This window comes from Triplophysa dalaica, chromosome 25 (assembly GCF_015846415.1).
Source record: "Triplophysa dalaica isolate WHDGS20190420 chromosome 25, ASM1584641v1, whole genome shotgun sequence".
Classification (NCBI taxonomy): domain Eukaryota; kingdom Metazoa; phylum Chordata; class Actinopteri; order Cypriniformes; family Nemacheilidae; genus Triplophysa; species Triplophysa dalaica.
This window is the reverse complement of record NC_079566.1, coordinates 6,159,800-6,187,050: the sequence shown is the minus strand read 5'-3', so window position 1 is coordinate 6,187,050 and position 27,251 is coordinate 6,159,800. Positions and strand designations below refer to the sequence as shown.

The window sequence follows — 27,251 nt, the reverse complement described above, 5'->3', positions numbered from 1 at the left end:
TGTTTATCATGCAAAAGAAAACAATTTTTTGGAAATGTATTACTTTTTATTAGGGCTGTCAAAAGATTAACCGCGATTAATCGCATCCAGAATAAAAGTTTGTGTTTACATCATATATGTCTATGTACTGTCAATATTAATTTTGTATAAATACACGTATACACATGTGTACATATTTAGGAAATATTTACATGTATTTATTTATATTTACCAATAATAAAAAATGATATGTATATATTTGATTCATTTTTAGGTTTTTCTTAAATATGTGCATGGATGTGTGTGTTAATAAATACAAAATTATTATGCACAGTAGACGGATATATATTATGTTATTCTGGATGCGATTAATCGCGATAATCTTTTGACAACCCTACTTTTTATGAAATAGAAGTAGTTTTAACACCTCAACAGACTTCTCTTTGTAGTTTGAATTGTTGGTTTGTAAATGTCTTTGAATTTCTCTGGTTTCATGCTCTTGGCAGGCAAAAACACATTGTGATTGGCACAACACTCGCTACAGTGAACACCTGTTTTATGTAGTCCTGGTCATATTTTCTTTGCCTTCTTAATGGTTTTGAAGTATGAGGCGACCTCAACGACCTCAACATGTTGGCATTTGTTTAATTGGACCTGCTACAGGTGACAGATGAGTTTGTGCCAAAATACTATCCAGTCGGATTGGTCACACAGTTTTTGATATCCACAACAAAAGTTATGGGAGCCATTTTTCTTGTACCTTTTAAAAGCATGTTTATTCTCCCATAAACAATTATGTTAGTTCAGTCAATTTTGCTTGCATTTTTAGCCAAAAAACTGATACAACTTAAAAAACTCTTTTATCCATACCTCACAGGACGTTTCTATTACTTGGAGATAATGTGTCTTATCAGGTTGTGTTTCAAGCAACATGTTGTACAAATCTGAACTGTCTTCAGGCATTTCTGGATAGTCTCTCTACATGTTTATCTAATCGTTTTCATGTTATCAAAATCGTATCTTCACAAACTTCTTAAACAAAAGGCTTTAGATGTTTTCTAATTTTATCCTTTAAAAGTGAATTTGGCCAAAGAAACGTGTTTATTTTTAATTCCATGTAGACTATGCAAAGAAGGTGATTTGTTCCAGCAAATTTAGTAAATCATATTCTTTTTCTTGATCTTTGTGTATATAAAATTACTATTTTCTCAACAAACGGCTGTGATGGTTAATACTGAGACAGAGACGCTGTGTTATATTACCTCTGTTTAGGCTTATTAAAAGCAAACATGCTGGATAAAGAATGCAAATGTTCATTTCTGGAAAATTGATAAATTTCTTGAATGATACATTTTGTAAAAGCATCATATTTATATTGGTTTTAGGTCACAGTTGATTTTAAAGGGATAGTTCACACAAATTCTGTCATCATTTACTCACTCTCTTGTCATTTCAAACAGAAGAATAGTTTGATGAATGTTAGTAACTGAACTACGGGGGTACCTGTTCACTTATGTTGTACAGACACAAAACCAATGCAAGTCAATGAGTACTGCCATTGTTTGGCCAACACTCTTCAATACATCGGAGTAAATGATGACAGAATTTATATTTTTGGGTGGACTCTTCCTGTGTCAGACTTAAACGCATTTAATAATTTCTATTCATTCTCTAATATCTCTCATGAAAGGCACCAGATTACATTTCCTAATTTCCACATGAAGTGATTCATTAATTTCAATATTGTGCTTTATGAGGCTGACAGCACCAGATGCTTTCCTATGCATTTATTTTAAAACTGTATAAAATGACACAAATTGTTTCCAAGTTTCATTATGAGTGCTAAGTCACAGCCTCATAACAGAGGAAGTTTTTCCTGGCTAATGTGGAAAAACAGGATAACACATATTGCTGGTGGTTGAGTGGTCGTGTTTTTATGCAATCCGCACAGTACATCATCACCACATAAAATTTACATTTGATAACACACTTAATTAGTATTTAAATATAGTGTGAAGTGGAACATATTCTTACGCTTAACATTGACAGAGGAACAAGCTGGTACGGATGTAGAGTTGATTTTTTTCCCTACACCAATTAGTTCAAAGTGGTGTGATTCGGTTTTCACTCTTATGTCTAAGACGTTTTCTCTAACTGTAGCTGCCAGTTGTGTTAAGCCTCTCGTGAGAACAAGCAGCACATTTTCTCAGCAGGGAAAGACAGACACAGCTGTGAAGGCTTTAAATTTATTCACATAGTTTGCTGTTGATAAAAACTAATAAAAATGATTCATTTGATTCATGTGGTTTAATTTCATCAATAAAAAGTATGGATATTGCTAATTCGCATGATATATCTATCGCATTAAATTATGTTTTATTTATTTATACTCAAAGAAAGTCAGTATTTGTCTTTAAATGCCATTTTGTTTTGACATTTCCAATGCGTGACTGTTCATCGACATCAGAAGAAATGCATTCACTATGGTTTTATCTGCATCAAAGACATTCTGAGAATCCTCTTTGTTCAAGTCCAAGTCTTTATACATATAATACTGAGTAAACAGGCTAGTTGAGATGTAGTAATAAGAACCTCCTGCCATACATTAGGCATGCATATGTATTGAAACATCTTCTTTAAAGCGTTTTTGGAATTAATACCGACTATGAGAGTAATTTAGAGTAATTTCACATTTATATGCGGAAAAAAATAAAGCCTTTATTTGAATGTATATGAATACATGGAGGATTTTATGCATGGATGTTTCCTGAGGAAGTAGCATGGTTGCCTCCTTTAGTTCTCTATCAGCAGTACTTGGTATAAAGGGGTCATATTGCACGAACACGTGTTTTTCTGTGTCTTTGGTGCTTATAAGTTGCCACATGCATTTATTAGACACGTACAAAAAGTCGGGACGAAATATGCATTCTATCTAAGCGAATGCTCACCCAGACCTGCCTGAAAGCCTCGTTTAACCACACCCCCAAAAAACTAGGTCAGTTTGTGGTATGATTTGAATGAGACCACCCAAATGTATACGCAAGTAAGGTGGGCGTACCTGTCATCACAATTGCTTTGGAACCTGATGTTCTGAGGATGCTGAGGATGTTAGACGGCAAAGACTAACATCACTTTTTCATGGTCACTGCTATATAAAGCATGTTGTCTTTCACAGTAAGACCTAACTAATAAAAAAGCAGAGAATAATAATGGCTTCTTTTATTCATTTTGCCATTAAAATAAGCACTTTGCATGGAAACTGTTTGACATGTGCAGTGCACACATGTGCATTCCTGTACATTCTTGCCAACAGACTTATTCACTTGTCCTTGATAACTTGCCTAGTTTGTATCTGTTAAACGCACACCGGGCAGTTTTCGAAACGTTTCCTCTGTGACATTTTATGAAAAGTCACAAACTGGATTTGAGCTATGTGTTAGACTTTATATGCACAGTAATTGTACATTACATACAGTAGATTTAGCTATCTTGAAGAGGTGCCGTGTCAAGTATAGATTGTGAATCCTAATGCGAAGCTATGAATGCGCATCTCGTTGCATGTATTGATTTTCCAGGCCTGGAAAAAGGAGAAAAAAACAGCAAAATTTACAATCATTAGGGATTACTTTGCCTTTGATTTATCTCTCCCTAGAGCCTACATTGACATCTTACTGCCTGCAGTGTCCGTGGTCTGTCTGCTCCAAGAAAGCTATTTTACCATTTCGTGCCCTATTTTCAGATTTATAGAGCTGATGTTTGTTCCATTAACCAAACACTATCCTTTGCATATTTAACTTTTCAAATGCATCTTCGCAGATTTAGTATCCGGATTAGTTTGGTACCTCTTTACAGTGATGCTCTTTATTCATTTCAGCGTCTGTTAAGCCCCACCACGTATAACCAATTTACATTGCCATTAGCTTTAACGTCTGCGGTGGATGGTGAGCACACCCGCATAACTCACATTTCATATTTTATATTTTTTGCTGTCAGTTTAAGCACCTCCAGAACAAGGAGTCCCTGCTGTTTCCAAATCTGCTAAAGAAAACATGTTTGACCTTCTCAGTAATAACGCTACGGCGTGTCTTTTTTCAGCCCCATATGTGTTTTTCATCATTTCAGAATAAATTCTAGACAGTCTTCAGTCAAACTCTAAAAAACTTTAAACTCTAACTGCTTTTCTCGAGGCGAACATGATTGGAAACTGAAAGGAAATGTCGAGACCTTTTGAATAAACAGAGATGATGGACGTTTCCAGATAAACCGTCAGGTTTTTTATATTCTTGTGCGTATCTATGCAAAAATGTGCAGGGAACAGGAATAGAAATCATTGTATCAGAAAGAAAACAGTGAAGGGCAGTAGAAGAGCGAAACTGTCTGAGGCTGCTCCTTTCAGATAATCCAACATTAATTCGTGGCTCACCGGGAGTGAATGCCGCCCCTTAGCTTCTCAAACCTGGAGACGTTACTCAGTATTTGACAGACTGTCAGAATCGGCTACAAGAAGCATTGGACATATTAATGGGTCAACTTAATTTACAGGGGGGCTTCAAAATTTATTTTTACAATTATAAAACTTGAACTGCGAGTCAGAATAAATGAGAGCATGTGAACTGTTGATCCTGATCTGTAGGATGTAGTATAAAAGTAGCCAGCACCACCTAATGTAGGACCCCATTATAACTGGAAAATCGATTCCTTACCTTCTGAGACACTGTGGAATTAAAAGAGGGGTTTTGGGAGACCTTCAATACGATTGCTGGATTAATGTTAGCAGAATACTATAGATAGAGGACAGATGTACTTACAGCTTGCGGTAGCGCAAACACCTCTTTTGTTGTAAAAAACTACTGTTTTCTAGACACGCAGTGAAAATCTGCGCTGTTTTTGCGACTGACCTTTTTGCATATGCATTTGTAGGAGTTTCCTCTTCAGACTCAAACTTTATGGGAGTAGAGTTTTTAAATGAAGGTTTGCGCTTGTCTTGGTTCAGCTATTTGCGGCTTTATTTACAGAAAATTATTCAAACGGCTTTATTTAATGCCCAAAGAAAGCATGTCTTGATCCCTGCACTATTTGCGCTACTCTTATTAGATTGCGTTGGTCATTATGCGAATGAAATATTGCGCCTGTGTTTTTTAATGTGCCTTGTTAGTAAATCACCCACAGAAATGTACTTTCCATTTGCCTTTTTTTTTATTGCACTCTCGTGCTATTTTGCTCTGTTTAGTAAATCAGGCCCAAGGTCTGTTAAACACAGATCAGAAGTATTGACACCGAAAACATTTACATACAAGTCAACAGAATTCTGAACTGAACTGGTATAGTAAATGTACATAAATTATAAGCTTGTCTACATGAATACTGATAAACGTGTAGTTCAAGCCCAGAAGGAGAAAAAAGTACTTGCTATTATTGAATTTTTCTTCCATCTTCACATTCTAGCTTTAAAATAACTTAATGTCTGAGTTTACCTCCATGGTGATTTTCTTCTCTGAAATATCTGTAGAAATGCATAATGGTGGAATGCATCAAGTTGAGCCCTATGGGGCTGATACAAAATGATTACACCCTAAATTATACTTGAAACGCAAGTATGACTAACAGCGCTCATTTAATGCCCTTTAAACTGCAACTGGTTCCATTTTTTAAGATGCGAGATAGCAAATGTTGTTTGGAGACTTTCTGCCTTTGCATGAAACAGTGCTTTAAGATAGCAGAGTGGTACTTTATGATCCCCCAGAGTTTGAGCGAGTTTATGACACCGGAGGCAAGCCCGTTCCCCTGTGTTTTGAAGCAGTGAAATAAGCATGTGTTCTCAGTATGCAGTCTCCAATAAAAGTTCCCTGAAATTCAGCCAGACTCCACAAAAACCCTTCATAGGTGCTCTTATTTTTCCTCTTAAAACAGGCTGGCATTTTCTCAGTGGAGCAGCGGCTCCATTGGGGGATCGGTTTCTGTGCACGACTGTTGATTGCTGGTGTGAACACCGGGGTCAGGCTCCCAGAGATAAAAATCAAGGGCTCGCCAAGTAAGGTCAGGTGGCATGTTTTGAAGTGGACGATGCTACCACCTTTCCCATTGTGCAGGAGATAAAGTGTAGTTTTCTCATTGACGTGCACTTGTCTGTTTATCAGCCTCTTCCAACTCTTATGCATCAACAAAGCACAGTATGTTGCAAGGTTTTCACTCCTGTAGTAGTGAATTGAAAAGGTAAATATTTAATATTTTGAGCACCTTGAGAATAAGAGATGTAAAGTGCCATTGCTTTCAAGCTGAGTATTAAAAGGGACAGTTCACTAAAAAATAAAAATTCTGTCATAATTTACTCATCCTCAAGTTGTTCCAAATCGATAGAAAATTCTTTGTTTTATGATGAACACAGAGAAAGATATTCGGAGGAATTCGGAATGCTTTCCCACATTCTTCAAAATATCTTCTTTTGTGTTCCAAAAAATCTATAAAGCAATTTTTCTTAAGTAGTCAGCTGTGGCCAAAAACAGTTTGAACAGTAAACTTAGTTGGATGAGTTTTCAATATCTTTAACAGATGAATGCAAGCGATGTCTTGACTAAAAATCTTTGGATTTTCCACAGGCACTTTGTGCAAGAGACTAGACAGCTGTAGGGTTTTTATTGAGTCTTGATAAAATTGCAAGAGCCTGTCCTCGTAAAAAACATGAGGTTATTTGTGTGTGCAGCTCATGATCTATACTGTATTGCAATTCAGTACAAATCCAGTTTACTTTTATGAATGATTGAGAGGTGTGTGGCCCAAAAGGCTATAACAATTAGAGATGGATCATTAGAACAGTTCTATTAAATCATGGGGGTCCATGTACTTCAAAAGGGACAATGAGAGCATCAATTCAATCCGTTTTGCATTGTAAGCAAAAGTCTTCACTCTCCATTTCCCTTCATTCTCTTTTAACTCTGCCAGTCATCTCACACCTGGCTGGTGACTGTAAGCTCCTGCTGTCAGGTTTATGTAAAGAACAGCTGGAACACATGTGGCATTTGGGCAGCTTTAGTCTAAACGGCTAGGATTCACAGAGCTTGACTCTCTTTCTCTCAACAGGCATTGTTCTGGATTTTGTGGAAACTAGTAACTTGGTATTAGCACCTATTGTATTATTAGGCCCGTATGACTCTCTATAAGTCGCTTTGGATAAAAGCTTCTGCTAAATGACTAAATGTAAATGTACTGTAATATGGAGTGTATATTTAAAAAAAATGAAGGGATCATTTCAAAATTATTTTCATTTTTTCTGAATTTACTATTTAGGTATGTGTTTAGGTAAAACTAGAATTTTTGTTTCATTATGTGAACTACTAAGTATATTTCTCCCAAATTTCAAATAAGAACATTGCATTTATTTGCAGAAAATGAAAACTGGAGAAACAGGTCAAAATAACGGAAACGATTTTTTTCAGATCTCCTCAAATACTGAAAAGAAGAAAACACATATTCTCATTTAGGGAACCTCGATTTTTATCATAGTTTTCATGTCTCTTGTCATGCTGTCAGTCTTACACATTGCTGTTTGATGACTTTGACACTCCTGGGGTTTGATTTTGTTGAAATTTAACAGACACTGGATTGGATGTACTGTATATCTATGTATCAAGAGGTGCTGGCTGGGGTTGAACTTGTGAGTGGATGTATGGTTACAGCGAAATCACACACATCTGCAGCTTGTAGGTTAATCGAGTGGATGCAAGGACATGGCAGATTGTGTCTGATGGTGGAGGTTTTATCAAAATTGTCAGCAGCTCAACATACATGCGAATGCATGAAGATGGAATATAAAGATGGAAAGAGACATTTTCTTAATGGCCATACATCCTGAGGGAACGCTAAAGCCAAGGTCTTGAGAGACTATAAACGTCTTATGGAATCCTCATCGTCTGTCAGCATTTGCCATTCAGTTGTCTCGCTTTGACAGGGTGTGAATTGGTTGCGAACTCTCATAATGCAAAAGTGCTTTGTTGGCTAGAATATAATGACGTTATTATTGTCTCAAAACCCCATTGGGAGAGATGTTTAATTGGTAAGGAATAGGGTTGCCATTCAACTGAATTAAGAATGCCCTTTACCTTCTCAAAGTTAAATTGAACGATTAACATAGACATTACATATATAGTTTGTATTAAATATTTTCATCGGACGCACACATCTGGCCTGAAGTTTACTTCCGGCCTGTGATTGGTAATAATATGAACCTTTATTTTACATTTAATTTATATTCATATTAATTTACATTCATATTTTAGTGTATAATAATTGCATTAAATTGAAATAAAACTGCTCGACAGTTATTGATTCTCTGCGGCGATCTACCAGAAGTTAAATATGGGCAACATAATCGTTGTTGATGTTGTTGCCGCTAAAACGTCTGTAACTTATTAATTTAATCATTAAAAAAATAAAAATGTTAAAAAACGTAATCATTGAATGGACTACAGTGATATTAACCCTTAATATCTCAGAATTTTATTATGTAACCAATTGAATGATATACATATACATACAAAATCGAAACGTGACAAATGATGAATTAGTAAATCATCAAAAAACTACATGTATCCCTTAAAGTATAGCTGTACAATAAAAAAACTTAAAAAAAACTTTTTTAGTTGTCAAAAGTGAACAGGCCTAAATAGAACCAGGACTATTCACATGTAGCCTTGAGGGTCTTATCTCAAAAGATCCGCTCAACGCAGTAATATGGCATTTTAAGTAGTCTCTAAATTATGGATATCACTCTTGAGTGTGTTTTTCTGTCCCCTTATTTCATTTTACTCCAGTCCATTTGGGTTATATATAAATATGACACGTTTTAAAGCCAGCTAATGTTGTATTGCTGTACAGGGGTATCTTCCTCAGAGACAGAATTAGCTGGGTAATGAACCAGAATTCAATGCTACTCATACACCAGAACACCCTCAACTGGATGCCCCCATGCCATTCTGTAACAACAACGTGTTTCAGCTATACTTCAGAAGGTTAGATATTTTGGGACTTTTGACTTTGAGGTACTAAAGGGATGCTCATTAGAGAAAAACGTTGCTAGTCTGATGGTACAGAGAAGACATGGCACTTTGCCTGATGTTGCACTTGAAAGCTTTGGCCCTTTTAAAATGCGTCGCATGGGAACATTTCAGAAAAACCCTAAAGCTCTTTCCAAATTCTAGTGAGCAGCCTCCATGATGTTCCAAACAAAGGCAACTTTTTCTACCTCCAAATAAATCAACTGCTTTTGACAAAATTTGAAGGCAGCATTATGTGTATCTTTTGGGGAGAAACCAATCCTATAATGCACTGCAATGTTATAAAAAATATAGGATGCCAATATACAGTATAATTATATTATATTTATACATATTTGCAATTTATTTCTTATAATAAATATACTGCGTTTTTAGTATTGCATATCAAATGTAAGTGTTGTAATAGAAACTGTTTCTAATATTTCTATGTTAATTTAATAATACGTTTTTTTCAATGAAATTCTGTATATATAACATTGTATTGGCATTAACCAACATTTAAAAAGATTAATACATGATAAAAGGTATATATATAGTTTTCTGTTAGTTCATATTAGCCAATTTATTGATGTTAACAAATACAACCATTGTAAGTGGTACAAGTACTTAAAATGATAGTTCAGTAACCCCCCAAAAAACATTCCGTCATCATTTACTCAAATACTTCGAAGATTGTTGGTAGCCAAAAAATGGAAGTACCCATTGACTTGCATTGGTTTAATGTCCATACGTCATAATCTGAAAACCGACCCCAAAAAACGAACGTTTAATGACAAAAGTGGAGCGCAACGTGTCATGTTGTGATTTTTTATAACTAAAACGATGGTGGGAAAAGATGTTCGAAAAATGCTAATTATTAGCTAATATTAGCACTCGCAAACATTATATTACTGAATAGCTTTCTGCTTTGTCCACATTCTTACAAGTTGCATAAACTGTCAAAATGCTACAGTTTAGAGCTTAATCTACAGAAACAATTAGCTTCATTACAAAATGTTAACGGCACATGTATCGCTAGGCAAACTATGTAAGGATGCCGCAATTTACCCATTCTTCCTGCTGAAGTTGATACCAACTTTCTTCAAAATATCTTCTTTGTGTTCTGCAGAAGAAAGAAGTCATAAAGGTTTGAAATGACAAGAAGGTGAATAAATGATGATTTTTGGGTGAACTATCACTTTAACTTGTCGTTTGGTTTGGATAGTGTAAGGCACTCTGTCATGGGTCAGATCTTTTTAAAGGGGCATGTATCACTCTTCGCTCTGATCTCTCTTGTTTATAGAGGGGGACGCTTTTTTACCCAATGTAGATAAATTTAAAGGGAAGTAGTAATGCAGATGAAGGTGTGAGGGAGCCTCAGAAACATACTTTTTAATTGTGGTTTTGTTTTGTTATTACACGATTAAAGTAATAGCAACGGTGGAGCTGTTGAGATTATGGTATGATGAGGAAGATGGTGTGGTTTGATTAATAAGTAATCATTGTGGATATAAACAAATAAATTGGTTTATTACCTTAATCAATCCTCATTCACTCATTTTATGGAGTTTGACAATACCACAGAGAAATTTGAATTCTGCTGTCAGATTAGTTGCTTCCCAAACATTATTTATGTTTCAGAAAAATTTGACGACATGAATGTCATCTAACATGGAAAAGCTTTTATGAATAATCTCTTCCTTGTTTTTAATTCGAGATCCATTTTTAATATGAGATTCCTTACAGTAGCATTTGAGGCTGATGCTTAACATGCAGCATATCGGCTAACATGATGTGCGGTACTGAAGAAAAACTGCATTAATTATTTCGCCCCGAGAAACCTGAATTACCTGGAATATGACCAGAGCGCGTCAATGGATTAAAATCCAAACATAGTGGTCTATTTTAAGCCAACATTTCCTTATCTCATTTTGCCAAAGCTCCTTGTAGACACGCAGGCATTTAAACAACGACTTCCCTCCTCCACTCAGGGAAAATCTATTCATAGAAAGACGAGCCAGTCTGTCTACAGCCTATTTAGCTGGCGTGCTAAACCGGGCGTTTTGTTCACATCGCTTCTACTTTCCAATCTGTTTAATTGGCCAACCAGATGTTATTTACACTTGGGAATTTGCCACGATGTACAGTGCATTCAATATGCATTCTTTCATTTAATCATTGTGTTTTGTGTGAATGGAACTCACAACCTTGGTGTTAAAAGCGTCAAACTCTACCAGTTACAGTGAATACATGACAGAAACAGAGTTATGAAGACGTGAAGCTTTTCCTTCCAGGCTTTGTACCCATATTAATAGTCTGGTTACATCATTCACAATGCCAGTGTAAGCATGCGATGCTGCCTGTAGTTTTAATGCAGTTTTTTTGCACATTTCATCAGTATATTCTTTATAAAATATAATTTTTGAAACAGCAAAACATTTGTCTGGTTTTATGCAGCTTCCTCTTACAGTGACAGACAAATCTAAATCTGGGAAGTCTATACAGTAGCTTCACTTTGGGGATTGGGTTCCATTCTGCGTAGATTAATTCTTCATAGCTTACTTCCAATAACCATTTTTTAATGTACAGCCATTAATAATGGAACAAAATCTATACGGTAACTCAAAAATCACTTTGTTTTCTCAATAGAGCTGTAAGTGTCTAACACAGCAGAAACACTGCGGTGTGAAACTGGCCTTAGGAGCAACAGAAATGTTTTGAAATTCTGAAGAGAAACATTATGTTTTTAGGCAGTTTATGTTCTAAACTAACTGCCCTAAAGTCAAAGTATTTCAAGTTGTTTCTATAATAGCCCAACTTTAAGGGAAAAACTGAGCAACGTTTAAACCAAATATCCTTTCTGAATGTGATATGTGTAGTGACAGAACATCGTAAGATGCCTAAGGCAGTACATAAACTCTGTCTCCCAATAAATCTGCACTGAAACTACATACTCGCCAGTGCAGCCAGTGGAGACTTGGCTGCTCCTCATCTGAGGTAATGTCAACACAGCTGTGTGGAGGTTCGGTAGCTTTTCCTGGTCTCTGTCTATCAGGAAATACCCCACTGTGATCTGAAGAGAAGTGTTGAGAGTAAACACATCCGCAAGTAACCCAGTTATACAGGAGAAAAGCATTTGCGGAAGCAGATTTGCATGTCGGGAGAACGAGTTGGGAGGAGAATGCTAATCGCAGTCTTAACCTGAAAAACATAACGTGCGCAGCACAGACAACAATATGATTAACATGTTTCTCCCTTTCTAGCCACGAAATGCCATTTTTGACAATTGAGAACCAGTTATTAAAAAGATATAAAGGTGTCAACACAGATAGGTTTGTTGAATTACATGTCATAGTAGTGGGTCATGTTGAAGTATTTATTTCTGATGAAAAACCGAATGGAGCTCAAATCGTTTATGGGAGGGGCCTGATCATTCAGTCCTGTCAATCATTATTTCATTTTCCCCCCAAATCCCTCCTCCATACAGTGCCACTGCCTCCGCATTGTAATTCTCAGCAAACCACTTCATTTACCAAGACAGTAGACCAGTGAATTCATTAAAAGACCAGTTACAAGAAAGCCCGGCTAGAAGTTTTGTGATAGATTCGCTTCAATTGTGTGAGCCGAGCACATTTTCATTTGGCTCGCTGCCGTATTAACAAGATACAGCGTTCACACTGGGAGCGTGAGCTGCGCTCTAGATGTATCAAATTTACCAAAATGAATGTTCCTTGATCGCGCTCTGTTCCCTCACTATGTGTGATAAAGCTTCATGAGTTGGTTTACGATCATCTCACATCATTTACATTAAGTCATTTAGCAGACCTTTTTATCCAAAGCGACATACAGAGAGATCAGGGAGTAATAATGTCATTCAGGGGCAATCAGTGCTTGGATTGAACCAAGTCTTATGGGGTTCCCCCTCATAAGACTTTTTTTTGGTGGGGGTTAGTCCCGCAATATACAATTGATAGAAAATACACAATATATTTGATATAATGTGCATAACTATATACTACTATATTTATAACAGGCTTACATAGAAGAACATGCTTCTTTCATTGTCCTGCGCTTAGCGGTCTTAAGACAGTGCAGGGCTTTTCAACTTTAAAGAGACATGATAACTAGCCCATAAACAAACTTAATATAAATTATTGTAAATAATTAATTCACAAAATTTACCACATCCATTGCATGAATTTAATAACATTTGTCATTATAATTTTTACTCAAATACAAATATCTCACGCCTTATGGGGGTTCCCGGGTCTCCCCAGCGCCCCTTCAATTCGAGCACTGGGGGCAATAAAACAAAAGGTGCTAATACAAAGGTACTAGTTTCAACAAAAGCCAGACCAATACCTGTTGAGAGAAAGATAGAGGGTTCGTTTTTTTTCCATTTGTCTGTCAAGTTTTCTCAGAAGAGATGGGTTTTATGTAGTTTTTTGAATGTTGTAAGAGATGTGGTTGACTTATCTATCGGGAAGGATTTGTGAAGGAGAATTAGCGGCAAAGCAATTTACTGCCCTTTTGAGAAGGTAATACAAGACGCCGCTCATTTGCTGAACGCAGGGTTCTTGATGGTGTGTAGGAGGCTGTGAAAGTGTGCCGGTGCGATCAAGTGATAGTCCTGTAGGCAAGCATTAGTGACTTGACATCATGGTGCGCAAACAGCACAGGTGCCAAGAGGTATCTATGCTCTGTGTGTTCTCCATTACATCTGAAATAAACAAGTGCCAATGGGAAAGCTACAGTAAATTAACAACTAGCATGAGAATAGCAGTAGTTTGTTGAGATATATATACACCTTACCCAGGTATATGCCTTTAGGAAACAAAAATATATTTTCGGTCATTTTAAGGTCCAATTTTCGCTATTAACAAAACATTAACTACGAATTTTGCCTCAATAAACCCCCTCTTTGGCGCTTTGTTAATAGTTAGTATGATAGTTGTTAGGTTTTGGTATTGGGTAGGATTAGGGATGTAGAATATGGTCATGCAGAATATGTGCTTTATAAGTACTAATAAACAGCCAACATGCTAATAATATGATGCTAGCAACCTGTTTATGGTGAAAATTGGTCCCTATACTAAAGATTAACTGTCAATATATTAAATCCTTAATGTATAGAATAATTAATTGTTAAAATATTAACAATACATTGAATAAGAATTGCAGCTATTCATATATTTAAAAATCCAGTAAGCAATATATTGTAATGTATTATTTAATATATTGCATTATATTTTCCAGTAAAACCATATTTATTTGTTTTGTAAGGTTGCTTGGTGGGGTAAATTTAACACCACTGTATACCTTAAACCATTTAGTTGTACCAGCTTGAGATTTTGTCTACTTTTCGACGTTTGGCTTAATTTAAAATGCCTACACATTCAATATCTCAGCTTTTAGACTTGCATGCATGTACAGACTGGCAAAAAAAAGATTTCTTTCAGAATTTCCGAATGTGTGGTCATGGGAATCGGTTCAGTTTGTGTCACATTATTGCATACTCAGAGAGTTCTTTATCATTTTGTGTTTGCAGAAAAGTAATCAGGATCAGAAAGCATGCGTTGGCAAGAGATCCCATGGCTTTTGATATCATTTATATCGGTGAGTATAAAGAGTAACATCCAAATTGTTTTTTTTGCATAGAACACATGAATTTAATTATTTATGAATTATTTCATATGCATTGTGAAATATATGTGACCCGGTCCATGAAAAATTTTTTTTGGGTGATTACGGTTTTCTACATAAAATCATCCTGTAAACATCATTCTGTGAAAATATTATATTAATATCTTACCTACTGAGTAAGACCCTGTCAGAGATTGAAATTATAGTTTGGTGAATGGCTAAAATCTAAATTTGTTGTTTATTATCTCAGAATTAGATTTTGAGAATATAATCGAGTTTTCACAGACTGGGTCACATATGGTTTTATATAAAATTTTAAACTTAAACATGCCCAAGCTTTACTGTCCATCAATGTTTTTGGTCTCAGAATTAGATTTTGAGAATATAATCTAGTTTTCACAGACTGGGTCACATATGGTTTTATATAAAATTTTAAACTTAAACATGCCCAAGCTTTACTGTCCATCAATGTTTTTGGTCTCAGAATTAGATTTTGAGAATATAATCTGGTTTTCACAGACTGGGTCACATATGGTTTTATATAGAATTTTAAACTCAAACATGCCCAAGCTTTACTGTCCATCAATGTTTTTGGTAAATTGTGTTTTAACGATTTCTGTCCTGATAACAACCCCTTCCCTCTCAAAACTATCCACTAGGAAGGAACATAACTTACTAATTGCTCCATTTTGGTAATTACAAGCAAGGCTGACCTGAAAAACCAAAGAATACTTCAGCCATGAAACCGGCTTCTCAAAGTTCCATCAGTGGCGGTATAATGAAAGCAGCTGGCTCTGTGTCAAGATGATAAAGCATGAGCGTATGAAGCCCTCTGTATGAAGTACATTAGCAGTATCATGGCAGAAAGACATAATAGCAAACAAGGAAATGCCACAATTTCCAAATTTTGTTACAGCATAACACGTTAACGTCTTTCTCACTTTAAATTTGACCTTGAGCTCTTTTCACATGAATGCATATAAACTTGACTGTGGAATAGTAATGAGCTTTCAGGAATAACACTGTGCATTTAAAAGTATAATGTGACAAGGCATTTAATTAAAATTCTGCATGGATCATGGCCATACTCAACAACAGAAACCGAGGGCGACTTTATAGCTGCACCAAAAGGTCATGGTTTGCATTAATAGATCCAAATAGATATGAAAACGTAGCCTGAATGATTAGTAACAACATTAAAAAGACCATGTCAGATACTTTAGTAACTCTACAAGCTTTGGAGATTTGATCTGTATTTGACATTCGCTTTCCATTGAAGGACAAATGGTTTTCCAGACCTTCTTGGGTGGTGGCCTGGTGGTCGTATGTATGACGTCATTTACTTCAATGTTTGGAGTGACATCATATGTACGGCTGCTAAACTGCTACATGGCACATCAGAAACCTCACAGATGGTTTGGGGGTTTTTAGATTTGTTGTTATGCGCAAGGTAAGACAGACACACAGCACTGAAGAGCCCACTGCAACTTTATTTCATTTTTCTAATGACAATGATAAGAAGGTGGGCTTGATTGGGTCTGCCAAAGTTAAGCTCTCTGTACAAAGCCCTCAAACTCTTAGTGGTAAATTAACGGAGGATTCATTACTGTGAGGTGTCTAAAAGTAGAAAAATATGAGATGACTCATAACAGCATTACAATGGTTAGAATGCGCACTGAATTTTGATATCAACCCATTCTTTCGGTAGAAAGCATTTCCCCTTGACAGAAGATTTTTTTAACAATACTGAGAGAAATATGCTTTTGACCAGTTCAAGCTGCAGAAATAACACTTTACAATTGTGTTTTCAAATGTGTCCATGAAGTGTAAAAAAGCAGGTCCTCGAGTTCACACCAGTAGATGCATTTGAGGTAGCAAGCATTTTGTTTTGATTCTATTTTAGTTTAGCCAGGTTAGTTTATGTCTCTTTTGTCCTAGGTTGTGGATCATTTATGAATGTAATTCGAAATGAGATTACACACATGATGAAGGATTGTGATTTGGATTCAATTTTGACTGTATTGGACTTTTTTAATGCACCGATGTGTACATTTTGTCCTATACAATAACTGTTCATTCTTTAACGTTGTAAGCCGATAACCGATATATTGGCCGATATAATTTTCTTTTAAAAAGGAGAAATTAAGTTCAGTTAGCTATAAAATATCGTCATAATTTTATTACGGGGCTATTTATTTATTGACTATTTATTGTTCCATTTATCGTCCAATACCGATATATATACAGATATATATATATATATATACATATTGCGCGTCCCTATAATAATAAATGAATTGCTTTTTTAATGAATTTTAAACACTCTTCCTGTAGTTTCAAATCGATTCTAGGCGTTTCCAACTCATGAATTAAAAGATAACCAATCTTTTATTCTACATCCTGAATCTCCTCTTGCAGAGTATAACAGTCGCTGGAGCAACGGAGCTGAAAGCCAAGCCTACCGCAGACTTCTCACTCACTCCTGTCATGATGGCAGTGGAGGGAGAGAGACAGATCATGACTCAGTCTCAGTATAAATGTCTGGAGCTTCTAGGCCAAGATGGACCCCATAATAAAACAGGTAGAGAAAATGAAGATGCCAATTACATTCCAAGAAATGTTTGTCTGAATGACAGAAGATGGGGCTTTTCATCTTGGGATAATCTTGTTCAGTGTCAATGCTGTCTGTGGAGCAGAGAGTGGGTGGATGGAGGGCTTTCAGAAACCGATTATTGTAGCATCACTCTTAAAAGGTGATGTATTTATGTGGATGTTAAAATATGTGCAGAGGCAACTACAAGTCAACTATTCTGCTGTAATTCTGCTAAATTTTGTGCCGCATTCAGCACGTGGTGAAATTCAACCAATGGTGTGAGTCTGGGGCGTGGCAACAAGTTTGGTCGATTGTCGAAGTGGAACCACATCATTTTGCTATTTAATTGGGTGGTGCAGAAATAATAGAATTCACCTTTAAATGCGACATTTTTAGTTCTGAAACTAAAAGTATGTTTTTATAGTGCCATGAAGTAAGTAATTCCCTATTATACTGCACGTCTCATTTAAAATGTCAAAGACATTAATTAACTTTCTTAAAGAAACCAATTATTTCATTTCAATGACAGAAGATGGTGCTTTTAATCTTTTCATAAGCTTATTGAATGGCACGGGTGTCATTGGAAACACTAAGTGTGATAGTGGAGAGCTTTTAAGATGATCTTGTTAAGAATGGTTGAAAAATGTCCTCCAGCCTGGCCCTTTTTGCACGTGAAAAGAAAGTCTATGCGTTGTTGTGCTTAATTGTTGCACTTCTCAAAATGAAAGGATCAGGGATGATGTTGAACGTTCAGCTGGTTAATTTCTTTTTCTAAAAGACTTGCAGAAATTTGGCCATTTTAGGAGTGTGGTTTCAAAAAGGTTTTTCTTTCATTGTTGAGGAAGTTCTGCATTCTGAAACTTACAGTATGTTTTATTAGTACAAAGAACTCTTTCCCCCCCCCCCATCACAAGATCAAGGAAAATGCGATTTATCATGGTGTGTACTCTTTAAAATGTCTCTTTAATTTTATAGGTTTCTTCTGTAACAGATTTTGGGATGGCTTGCTTTGTTGGGACGAAACCCCAGCTGGAGCCTACGTCTCTCAGAGCTGTCCAGACTACCCCAGCTTTGACCCCTTGGGTAAGACACAATCACATCTGGACTGTCACTCTGAGTATCCGAGCTCTTCAGACGCCGCAAATCACTGATGATTCCACAGCAGGCCTGACATCTGTTACATGTCTTTGCTGTGCTCCAGAGAAAGATTCCACAGCACAGACAGGCGGGCAATCCTAAAGATAATTGAAGCAGAGGTGGTCATATCATTGTGATTGGAAAGGTTTAGATCAACTTTTATTATTAGCCTCAAAAAATGTATTACCTGACGGAGAACTGCGGAAAAAATTGTTCCGAAGGGAAAAATATTTTCGCTGCATTAAAAAGTAAATCATTTTGGATGATAAGTAGTGTAAAGAATAGATCCAAAAACAGCACAGAAAATTGTTGAAATGCTGAAATATTGATATTCTTTGCTGTTCTCTGATAGATAGGTGTCCGAATATCAGGAATCTCTGTTTGGTTTGTGCAAATCCTCAGATAAAGGGCTGGAGTGAATTGAGAGAACACTTAAAGGGACAGTTCACCTAATAATAAAAATTTTGTCATCATTTACGCACCATGTTCAAAAAAATGTATCTGAGTCTTTCTTCAGTGGATCACAAAAGAAAATATTTGGAGAAGTTTCTCAGCGGTTTTGCGTTCATACAGTGGAAGTCAATGTTGTTTTGTTTCCAACGTAGAGGTTTGAAATGATAACAGAATTTGCTGGTAAACATTGATGCTCACCAAACTAAACCAGACTTTGTCTTTCTCTACAGAAATAGTAACCAAATACTGCGATGAATCTGGCAATTGGGTACACGGTTCTTCCGTCAATAAAAGCTGGTCCCATTGTCTAACATTCTCAAAGGACAAAGTAAAGGTAAAATGTAATTGCAAGAACTGTGGGGTCAAGCACAGCAATCAAGCCAAATAATCTAAATAGACCAGGCTTATTATTTAGGCCAAATAGTTACGTGTACATACTGTCAGTTTCAATCCACGTGGTGACAATGACAATTACAATGTAAATAATATTCCTTTAGTTCAAAAAAGCATACGTAGAAATAACAAATTTGAGTGCAAACTTGAACTTTTTAGATGCTCTCCAATCAGAGTGCCAAATTTAATCATATTTAACCGTGTGGTTCCATGCACTGCCATTGAGTATCCTTCAGAAGAAAGACAGAAAGAAAAATAACCGATTCGACCGCCGGCCACGTTCCTTCAGTGCTTGACCCCTTATTATGTATTTGGCCCATGTTAAATCGACAGCCATTTTCATTCACATTCTCAAAATGAATGCTTTTTTCTACAGACACTGCCAGTTCATGGATTTTTAGAGACAGAGATGGATCCCACAGTCGAGAGTCAGGTCAGCCCTGTAGTGACTCAGAAAGCAGAGGAGAGGAAGAAGATCATCGATGGTCAATATAAATGCTTTGAGAAAATGAACAGAGACCTGCCATATAACAAATCAGGTTTGAAAACACAGCCACTGAAGAGGTTTAGATTGAATCATCAGGCGCTCGTAGCTCAAAGTGCAGAGAGCGATTGCACGCTCTGATTGTTTGTGTGCCGGCCTTTAGGTCTGTATTGCAACAGGACTTGGGATGGCTGGTTATGCTGGGATGACACTCCGGCAGGGACACACACATCGCAGAACTGTCCTAATTACTTTGTTGACTTCGACTCCACTGGTACAATTTGTTATTTATTTATTATTATTTATTTTTTTATGTTCATTTGTTAATGCGCATCCTTTGTCTTATGTAGAGAAGGTCACTAAATATTGCGATGGGACTGGAAACTGGTTCAGGCATCCTGAGACGAACAGGACCTGGTCTAACTACACCCTGTGCATTGCACACACGAAAGACAAACTAAAGGTACGAGGTCGCGTCATCCTTCATTTACGCATCTCTCATAAAAGAACGTTTTATTGTGTAATGAATTTTTCTGAATTCGATATTAAACGTTAACAAACGTTATGAAAAGAAAAGGATCTTCTCCCAAATGGCAGAAGATCCACAAGGAGATTTTTCTAGTTGTGTATATAAAAAAATGATATATTGTATCAATATTGCTAAAGAGAATCATGTTTTAAACGAAATGCACTAGACATGAAGCTAACTCTGAGTGGCTCTTAGACTGGTGGACAGCTGTTCAGGAAGTTTCGGTTTCTTTTAGTCTAAGGAGCAGTGAAGGAGAACGTCTACACAAGTTCAGGGTTTAACCAAACAGCTTCTGTTGAAGATGGGTTGCACTATAAATGATTCATAATGGCGACTGTACTGTACAACTACTGCTGTACAAAGTGAGAAAGAGAGCGGGAGAGCAAGAGAGAGAGACAGAAATCTAAACAAACAAAAAGGAAATGTCAGCTCAGACAGACTTAAATTAAATCTATACACTTCCCATCAAAGCAGATGGATTTGACTGGAGTTCATATAAAAGGCATAACAAAATGAGATGTGCACTTTCAAGGTAACCTTTTAAGTCTCCTCAGTACTTTAAATGACATCCTTTTTGCAAGAACCCCGTTCACTATAAAACTTCGAATAAAAATTGTATATGATGCCCCAATAAAGTCAAGCCTTAAGCTAGAAAGGTATTTATGCCAGTGCGTTATTTAAAGTGAAAGATTTAATTTACTTCACATATTAACAGATTTTGGATTTAGTAAATGGACCAAAAAGGCTGATGAGTCATCTTGCACTACAAAGCATTTTGTCCAATCAAATCGTCTCTAGAATGCGACCAACTAACAATTCATGTGATTTCAAATGTGATGATCCCTTTAATACGGCTATCTTAAAGAGACAGTTTACCAGAAAATAAAAATGATGTCTTTATTTATTCACCTTCATGTCGTTCAAGACCTGTATATGACTCTTTCTTCTGTAAAACACAGGTGATATTTTGAGAAATGTCTCTGTGTTTTTGCATCAATACAATGGAAGTAGATGTGGTCCAATGTTGTTTGGTTACCAACGTTCTTCGAAATATATTTTTTGTGCTTTGTAGAAGAAAGAGAGTCATCCAGGTTTGAATGATCATAAGAGTAATTCAATTATGAATTTTTGGTTAAACTAGCAATTTTATTAGTGAATTAATTTACATTATACAGGATTTGTTTGTCTCGTTTCAGATGGCGTATATTTTGTATTACATGGCAATAGTGGGTCACGCTCTGTCCATCATATCGCTCCTCATCTCTCTGGCCATATTCTTCTATTTCAGGTGAGTGTGTTCACCTAAATATAAAAATACGATTTAAAGAGGCCACAAATCTCTGCTTCATAGCTGCAGTTGCTTCGGAAATATCAATGAAGCTCAATGATGGGCCGCTCTGTTGTTTACTTTTTTTTTGTCAAGTCTGTCTGTCATCTGCTCTCGAGCAGTTTGTCATTTGTCAGAGCTGTTCACGGGGATGCTGGAGAGGTAGATTGCTCTTCTGGCAACTGAGATTTATTTAATTGACAGAGTCGACGTTTAAGATTCTCAAAGAAAGATTTACCAAGAGGCTCTCGCTTACCCCATTCATCACAGCAGCCAATTCAAACCAAATAGAAAAGATGGAACTGCAGTTCCTGTGGCGTGCTACCGCCGGCATGGCCCCATGGAAATGCAATCTGCACCCCGGAGTTCAATTTGTTAACCTCTGAATAATATAGAACTCTAGATGAGGTGATTATTTTCCTATTGGAAGAGTTGCCTTTTTATGTCTTAGTGATGGATTGCCATTTATTGTGCACAGTGCTTTGGAAATGCATTAAAAACCTAAATCAGCCCTCATTGAACTGAAAAGCAAAGCATTGAAGCTTCAACACAATCTCATTGCAATTCACAACACTTTTACTGAACTTTTACTTGACAAAAAAGGTGCTACAAAAGCTTCTTCAGAGCGATGCCTTAGAAGAACCATTTTTGGTTCTCAAAGGACTATTATCTTAAACGTTTGTAAGGAACAAAATCCTGAATTTTTCATAATCTAAAGAATCTTTCTCCACCAGAAAGGTTATACGGATATTAAAGGTTCTTTATGGAACCATTCAGCCAAATGTTTTATTTTATGGCATCGGAAGGCACGTTTTTAAAAGAGTGTACATAGCTAATTTATATGAATTTGTAAAATCTCATTCGCAAGTTTTATTACAACCTGCTTTCGTACCTTTGATATTAGGTTTGTGGGTGGGGCTTCATTATTGTTTTTGGTAATAATGGCACGTTTTGTACAATTCACATCTAATGAATTGATATGAAATCGTCACCTTGTGAGCTCATATTTACATAGTTTTACATAATTTTCTGATTCAGACTACATTAGAAAGATCTGCGGTTAAAGATGTTGTGAATGTTCAGGTTGTGAATCTGAAGGACCACAGTTTAAAAACGATACTAAAGCTCATTAGGAGAACATAAAATGACTTATTTCAAAACCATTATTTACAGGTTCTATTGCACCTTAAGTCTGTTGTTAGCATGAATATTTGATAGGTCTGTTGAAGTTGAAGTAATAAAAATAGGTCGGTCTTTAAAAATAAAAACATCAATTCAATTTCACTACAGCATTTCTAAGCCAAATGAGAGCAAGATGATGGCATGTGTTATTTGAGTGATGTCTCTGTGAATAACTTTAACAAACAAACTTTTAATGAGTCCCAAATGTTTCAACTCCCACTCGCTGGCCGAATATCCCGATTGTTTGGCTATGACATAATAAAAATGTGTTCTCATCATTGTGCTTCATTAAGTGCAAATCTCACTGTCCATTAGTCTAAAAAGCCCATAGCCAAACGAAAACCAGTAGGGTTTGTCAGGTTGTGTGTCATTTCATGCTGATCTGGTTTCCATCCTCCATATCCCCGATGGTAAAGTTCATTTCAAGGGTAGTTAAACGTCAGAGATGGGCACATAAGCTTTAGGCTGGATGATATTTAGTGTGACTGTTGTATATAGTGCGTACGATCTCACTGCCTGTGTTTGAAGCATGCTTGCTTTAAGTACACTATTAACCAGTAAATGAAAGGTTGAGAGGAAACGCATCCATTATAGTGCATTACAAACATATTATGATTAGGACCTCATTTTAACATTAGGGCCCAAATGATAAACACCTTTGTTGTCAGAAGCAATGACAGGCTGTTATTAGAATATCTGGATACTACCCTTAGAATCAATTTTTATAATGAATCGGTTAATATCACTACCGGACAAACTGGATGAGCAAACTTGATGTAACTGTGCTGTTTCCTGTTTTATTCTCCAAGTTAAGTTACAGTATACACCTGTCAAGGAAGGCTTTGACCAACTTGCAAGCTGTGGAAACTTATTTAGAACGGTTCATGCATTCGCAAATGTTAATAATAATGTTAATGACACGATGACATGAATTCTGTGCAACGTTTGTTTTTATGGTACGATTGCGATATTTACAGTCCGATCCCCCGAGATGTCAAAGGCTTAATGTTGTCTTATTGGGTCCAGATGTGGTGTTCAGTGAGGTACGTGACAGTATACAGCTGCACTGAGCTTTTATTTATGCCCGCCGGATAATGCCAGCAATTTGGTTAGAAATATGGGAAATAGCTTTGGAAAATGAGCTCAGCTTTTACTCCAGTCTGTCCAGTGGTCCAGGAACACTGCTGCCAATTTTCGGTTCAATCGAGTAAGATCATGTGATGTGAGTTGCAGTAGCGTCTTGGACGACAAAAATAGTTAATCATTATCTTTGGTGATTGCAAAACACAGACGATCTTTTCCAGCTGCCCGTTGCAGGTGTGAGGTTGTTTTACATCCTGAATTTGCTTTAAAGTTTTACAACTCCTCCAGTCCTACAACAGAACAGCATTTATTGCTCAAATACTTTTCTTATAAGCTGCTTTCTCACGTTTTATTGAGACAATGTTAGCTTTATTTAGTTATAGTTATTTTTTTGCTGTTTTTGTAGATTTTCTACAATACATATTAATAGAAAACAGTAGGGCTGTCAAAGGATAAGTAGCACTATATCGAACCCACAATAAAAGTTTGTGTTTACATAATATATGTCAGTGTGCTGTGCATGTTAATTTTGTATTTATAAACACATAGATATAAAAATAACCACATTTAGGAAATATTGCCATGTATTTATTTACATTTGCCAATAATTTAATATATATATACATATATGTATGTATATATATATGTGTTTATTCATTTTATATGTTCTTAAATAAATGCATGTACGTGTATGTCTTTATAAACACAAAATTAATATGCACAGTATGTAAGACGTATAATATATATATATATATATACAGTAAGATGTATATTATGTAAACAGAACCTTTTTTTCTGGGTGCGTTTGACATCCCTGGAAAATTTTTGTATTCTTGTTGTTTGACCCTAACTCTATAGTATGCACTTTTATTATGCACTGTTATTAAAGTTCATTGAGTTTCATAAACTTAACTTTTCATTTTTATGTTTCAAACAGAGATGGCAATGCAGAAGCACACCTATAGATTGCTACTTTCATATCTGTGCCCAAGCTTTAAAAATTTCATTTGAGATAAATTGATCATTTTAGGGTTCTAGACATCACAGTTCTTTTAAACAAACACGGACAATAATGTAAAACCTGATCTACAAATTATTTTCTTAATATATTACAGACATGTAAACATTCAATTTCTGAAAGTTTTAAAATATACATTTATTTGTCATTGCGTGGATCCTGAAGGCAACAAAAATAGTTAAAAATCTGCTTCTAGACTTAGAAATTGTTTTTTGACACAAAGCCGTCTTGAAATTACCTGTCAAACATGATTACTGTGTGAAACTCTGCAAAATTGCTTCTGTCATAAATGATCTGTGATTATTTTTATATATCTCATGTAGGAGTCTGAGCTGTCAGAGAATCACACTTCACAAGAATTTGTTCTTCTCATACGTGCTTAACTCGGCCTTCACCATCATCAACCTCATAACTGTGGTCAACAACCCCAAAGTGGTGCAGAGGAGTCCGGTTAGTACACCTCACCTCCACAACACAGCGTCAATTCCAGCCATTTTTTACAATTATGTGGGGTAAAAAGATTAATAAATTTGCGTTACGTTCATGTGCTAGACATTTTGTATCTAGCTTGTGTCTGGCCTCTAAAGACATCTTTGTATTCCAAGAAAGCCACAATATTTAAAACTCATTGTATTTTTAGTTCGTAGGACTTTCTCCTCTACTACTGTATGATCTTTTCAGGTTTTGCTCTCTATGGAAGAACGTATAAATCTTCCACACAGGAATGTATCAGATGATCTAAGAGCTGTTTTGTGCAGTATTCAGACAGCTTTGTTAAAACCACTATAGATGTGGAACAGATGCAAGAGACTGTAAATATTAGAGAAATGGGCAGAGAAGTGAGTCAGAGTATGCACCCTGCTTTCTTTGTTTTTTTTAGCTTGTCTGTTGTGCAGAAGATTGGAGGAGATGCTAATTTTGAAGTTTCTAAAGAAGTTAAGTGCAGCGGGAATGTACTCTTAGAGTTCCATAACAATGATTGTTCATACTGGTTTATGTTTGAGAAATGGATTATCACACTAGGCTCCTGCACTGAAAAACAGACTCATTCATTGCGTCTGTCAAAGCAAAGAGGTGTACGAGAAGATAAGTACCATCCAAACTGATGCCTTCTCAAAACGTTGCCTGTTATGTGCAGGCGCCGTGTTACAGATGTCTCTGTAAAATGCACGTTCTTTGGGGGCGTCGGGCAGGTGCTTTCACTCAACGTTTAATTTACGATATCCTTTTCAGCAGGAGAAAATGTTCCCTCTGTTTTTCCTTTCAGCTCCTGGTGAGTCAAGCCTAAGCAGTCAGTACAGAATGCATTCCTGGGTTTAAGGAGAAGAGGTCAAAGACGTGGCTCGGCCACCCAGTTTAGACTCTTTAGACCTTGAGACTTGCTTTGTTTAACTAGAATTACGTGACACGTCAAGGTCGTCTAAGTCATATCGAAGAAGCCTGTGACATTTGAGGGATTGTTGCGTGTGGAGATAACGTGTTTGTGGACGTTTACTCTGTTGCCTGGGTGAGCAGACAGAAGAGCATTGGGCTACGGACATATGGTAGAAAGTTCATCAGAATGACTGATGGGTTTTTGGGTGGGGTGATTCAGGGCTCAGCGAATTGAGATTATAACTTTTGCCAACTTTTTCTTCTAATTAAATTCGCACACGTTCTTACAAATGAGCAAGACAGTACAAGCTTTACAGGGAAGAATATCTGGGCCATGTTAAAAAGCATTAAACAAGAATTTGTCATAAAAAGAGAAACAGGAAGTTCTGCTCCTTAGAATGAAACAATTTATGCAATTTAAAAATATCTATGGTTTTATGCTACTTAGGCTAAAAAACACAACATCAAAGTACCATATAAAGAAGTCACATTAATGTTCTTTAATATATTTATTGGCTTTTTGTGGCTTTATTTGTTGATGGGGAATCCAAATGCAGATTCATTCAAATAAAACTAACCATATAGGATGTATAATTTGAATAGCAAAATAGTAAACAGTTCTGTTATTTTAAATGAAATAAAATATCAGCCAAAACATTATTTTTTGTATTTAAAAAACTGTATTCTTTCAAACCTCAAATACTGCTAAGAAAACATATTCATATTCACTTTTAAGCAATAATACAGTAACGTTTGTTCGTGTATTTAAGAAAGGTTACACAAAAGAGAATGTGATAACCTTGATTTATTTCACATATTCCTTTTCGTTCTGACTTCCTGAGGTTTGATTTAGTTGAAATTCAACAAACTCTGGAATGAAATTGATAATCTGGCTAATAGCTAATCTGAATGGTTCTCTTATTTTTTATTTAGCTGTATATCTAATATGTGATCAAATATTTAACATAAATTTAAACTCCAGTATAGAAATCTTAAACTATAATGTACTACAGCTAAATTCTGATAC

General features: G+C 36.1%; 1 protein-coding gene across 1 annotated transcript in view; it reads left to right on the top strand.

The window, feature by feature from the left end:
• Positions 1-27,251, top strand: part of calcr (calcitonin receptor) — a 38,956-nt gene that overhangs the window by 3,966 nt on the left and 7,739 nt on the right. The window contains exons 2-10 of the mRNA XM_056741298.1: positions 14,557-14,624; positions 17,070-17,232; positions 18,220-18,327; positions 19,065-19,168; positions 19,604-19,766; positions 19,875-19,985; positions 20,062-20,174; positions 21,437-21,528; positions 25,174-25,300. Of these exons, the coding sequence (XP_056597276.1) occupies positions 14,580-14,624; positions 17,070-17,232; positions 18,220-18,327; positions 19,065-19,168; positions 19,604-19,766; positions 19,875-19,985; positions 20,062-20,174; positions 21,437-21,528; positions 25,174-25,300 (1,026 nt within the window). The 5' untranslated portion in view covers positions 14,557-14,579. The remainder of the gene's footprint in view (positions 1-14,556; positions 14,625-17,069; positions 17,233-18,219; positions 18,328-19,064; positions 19,169-19,603; positions 19,767-19,874; positions 19,986-20,061; positions 20,175-21,436; positions 21,529-25,173; positions 25,301-27,251) is intronic.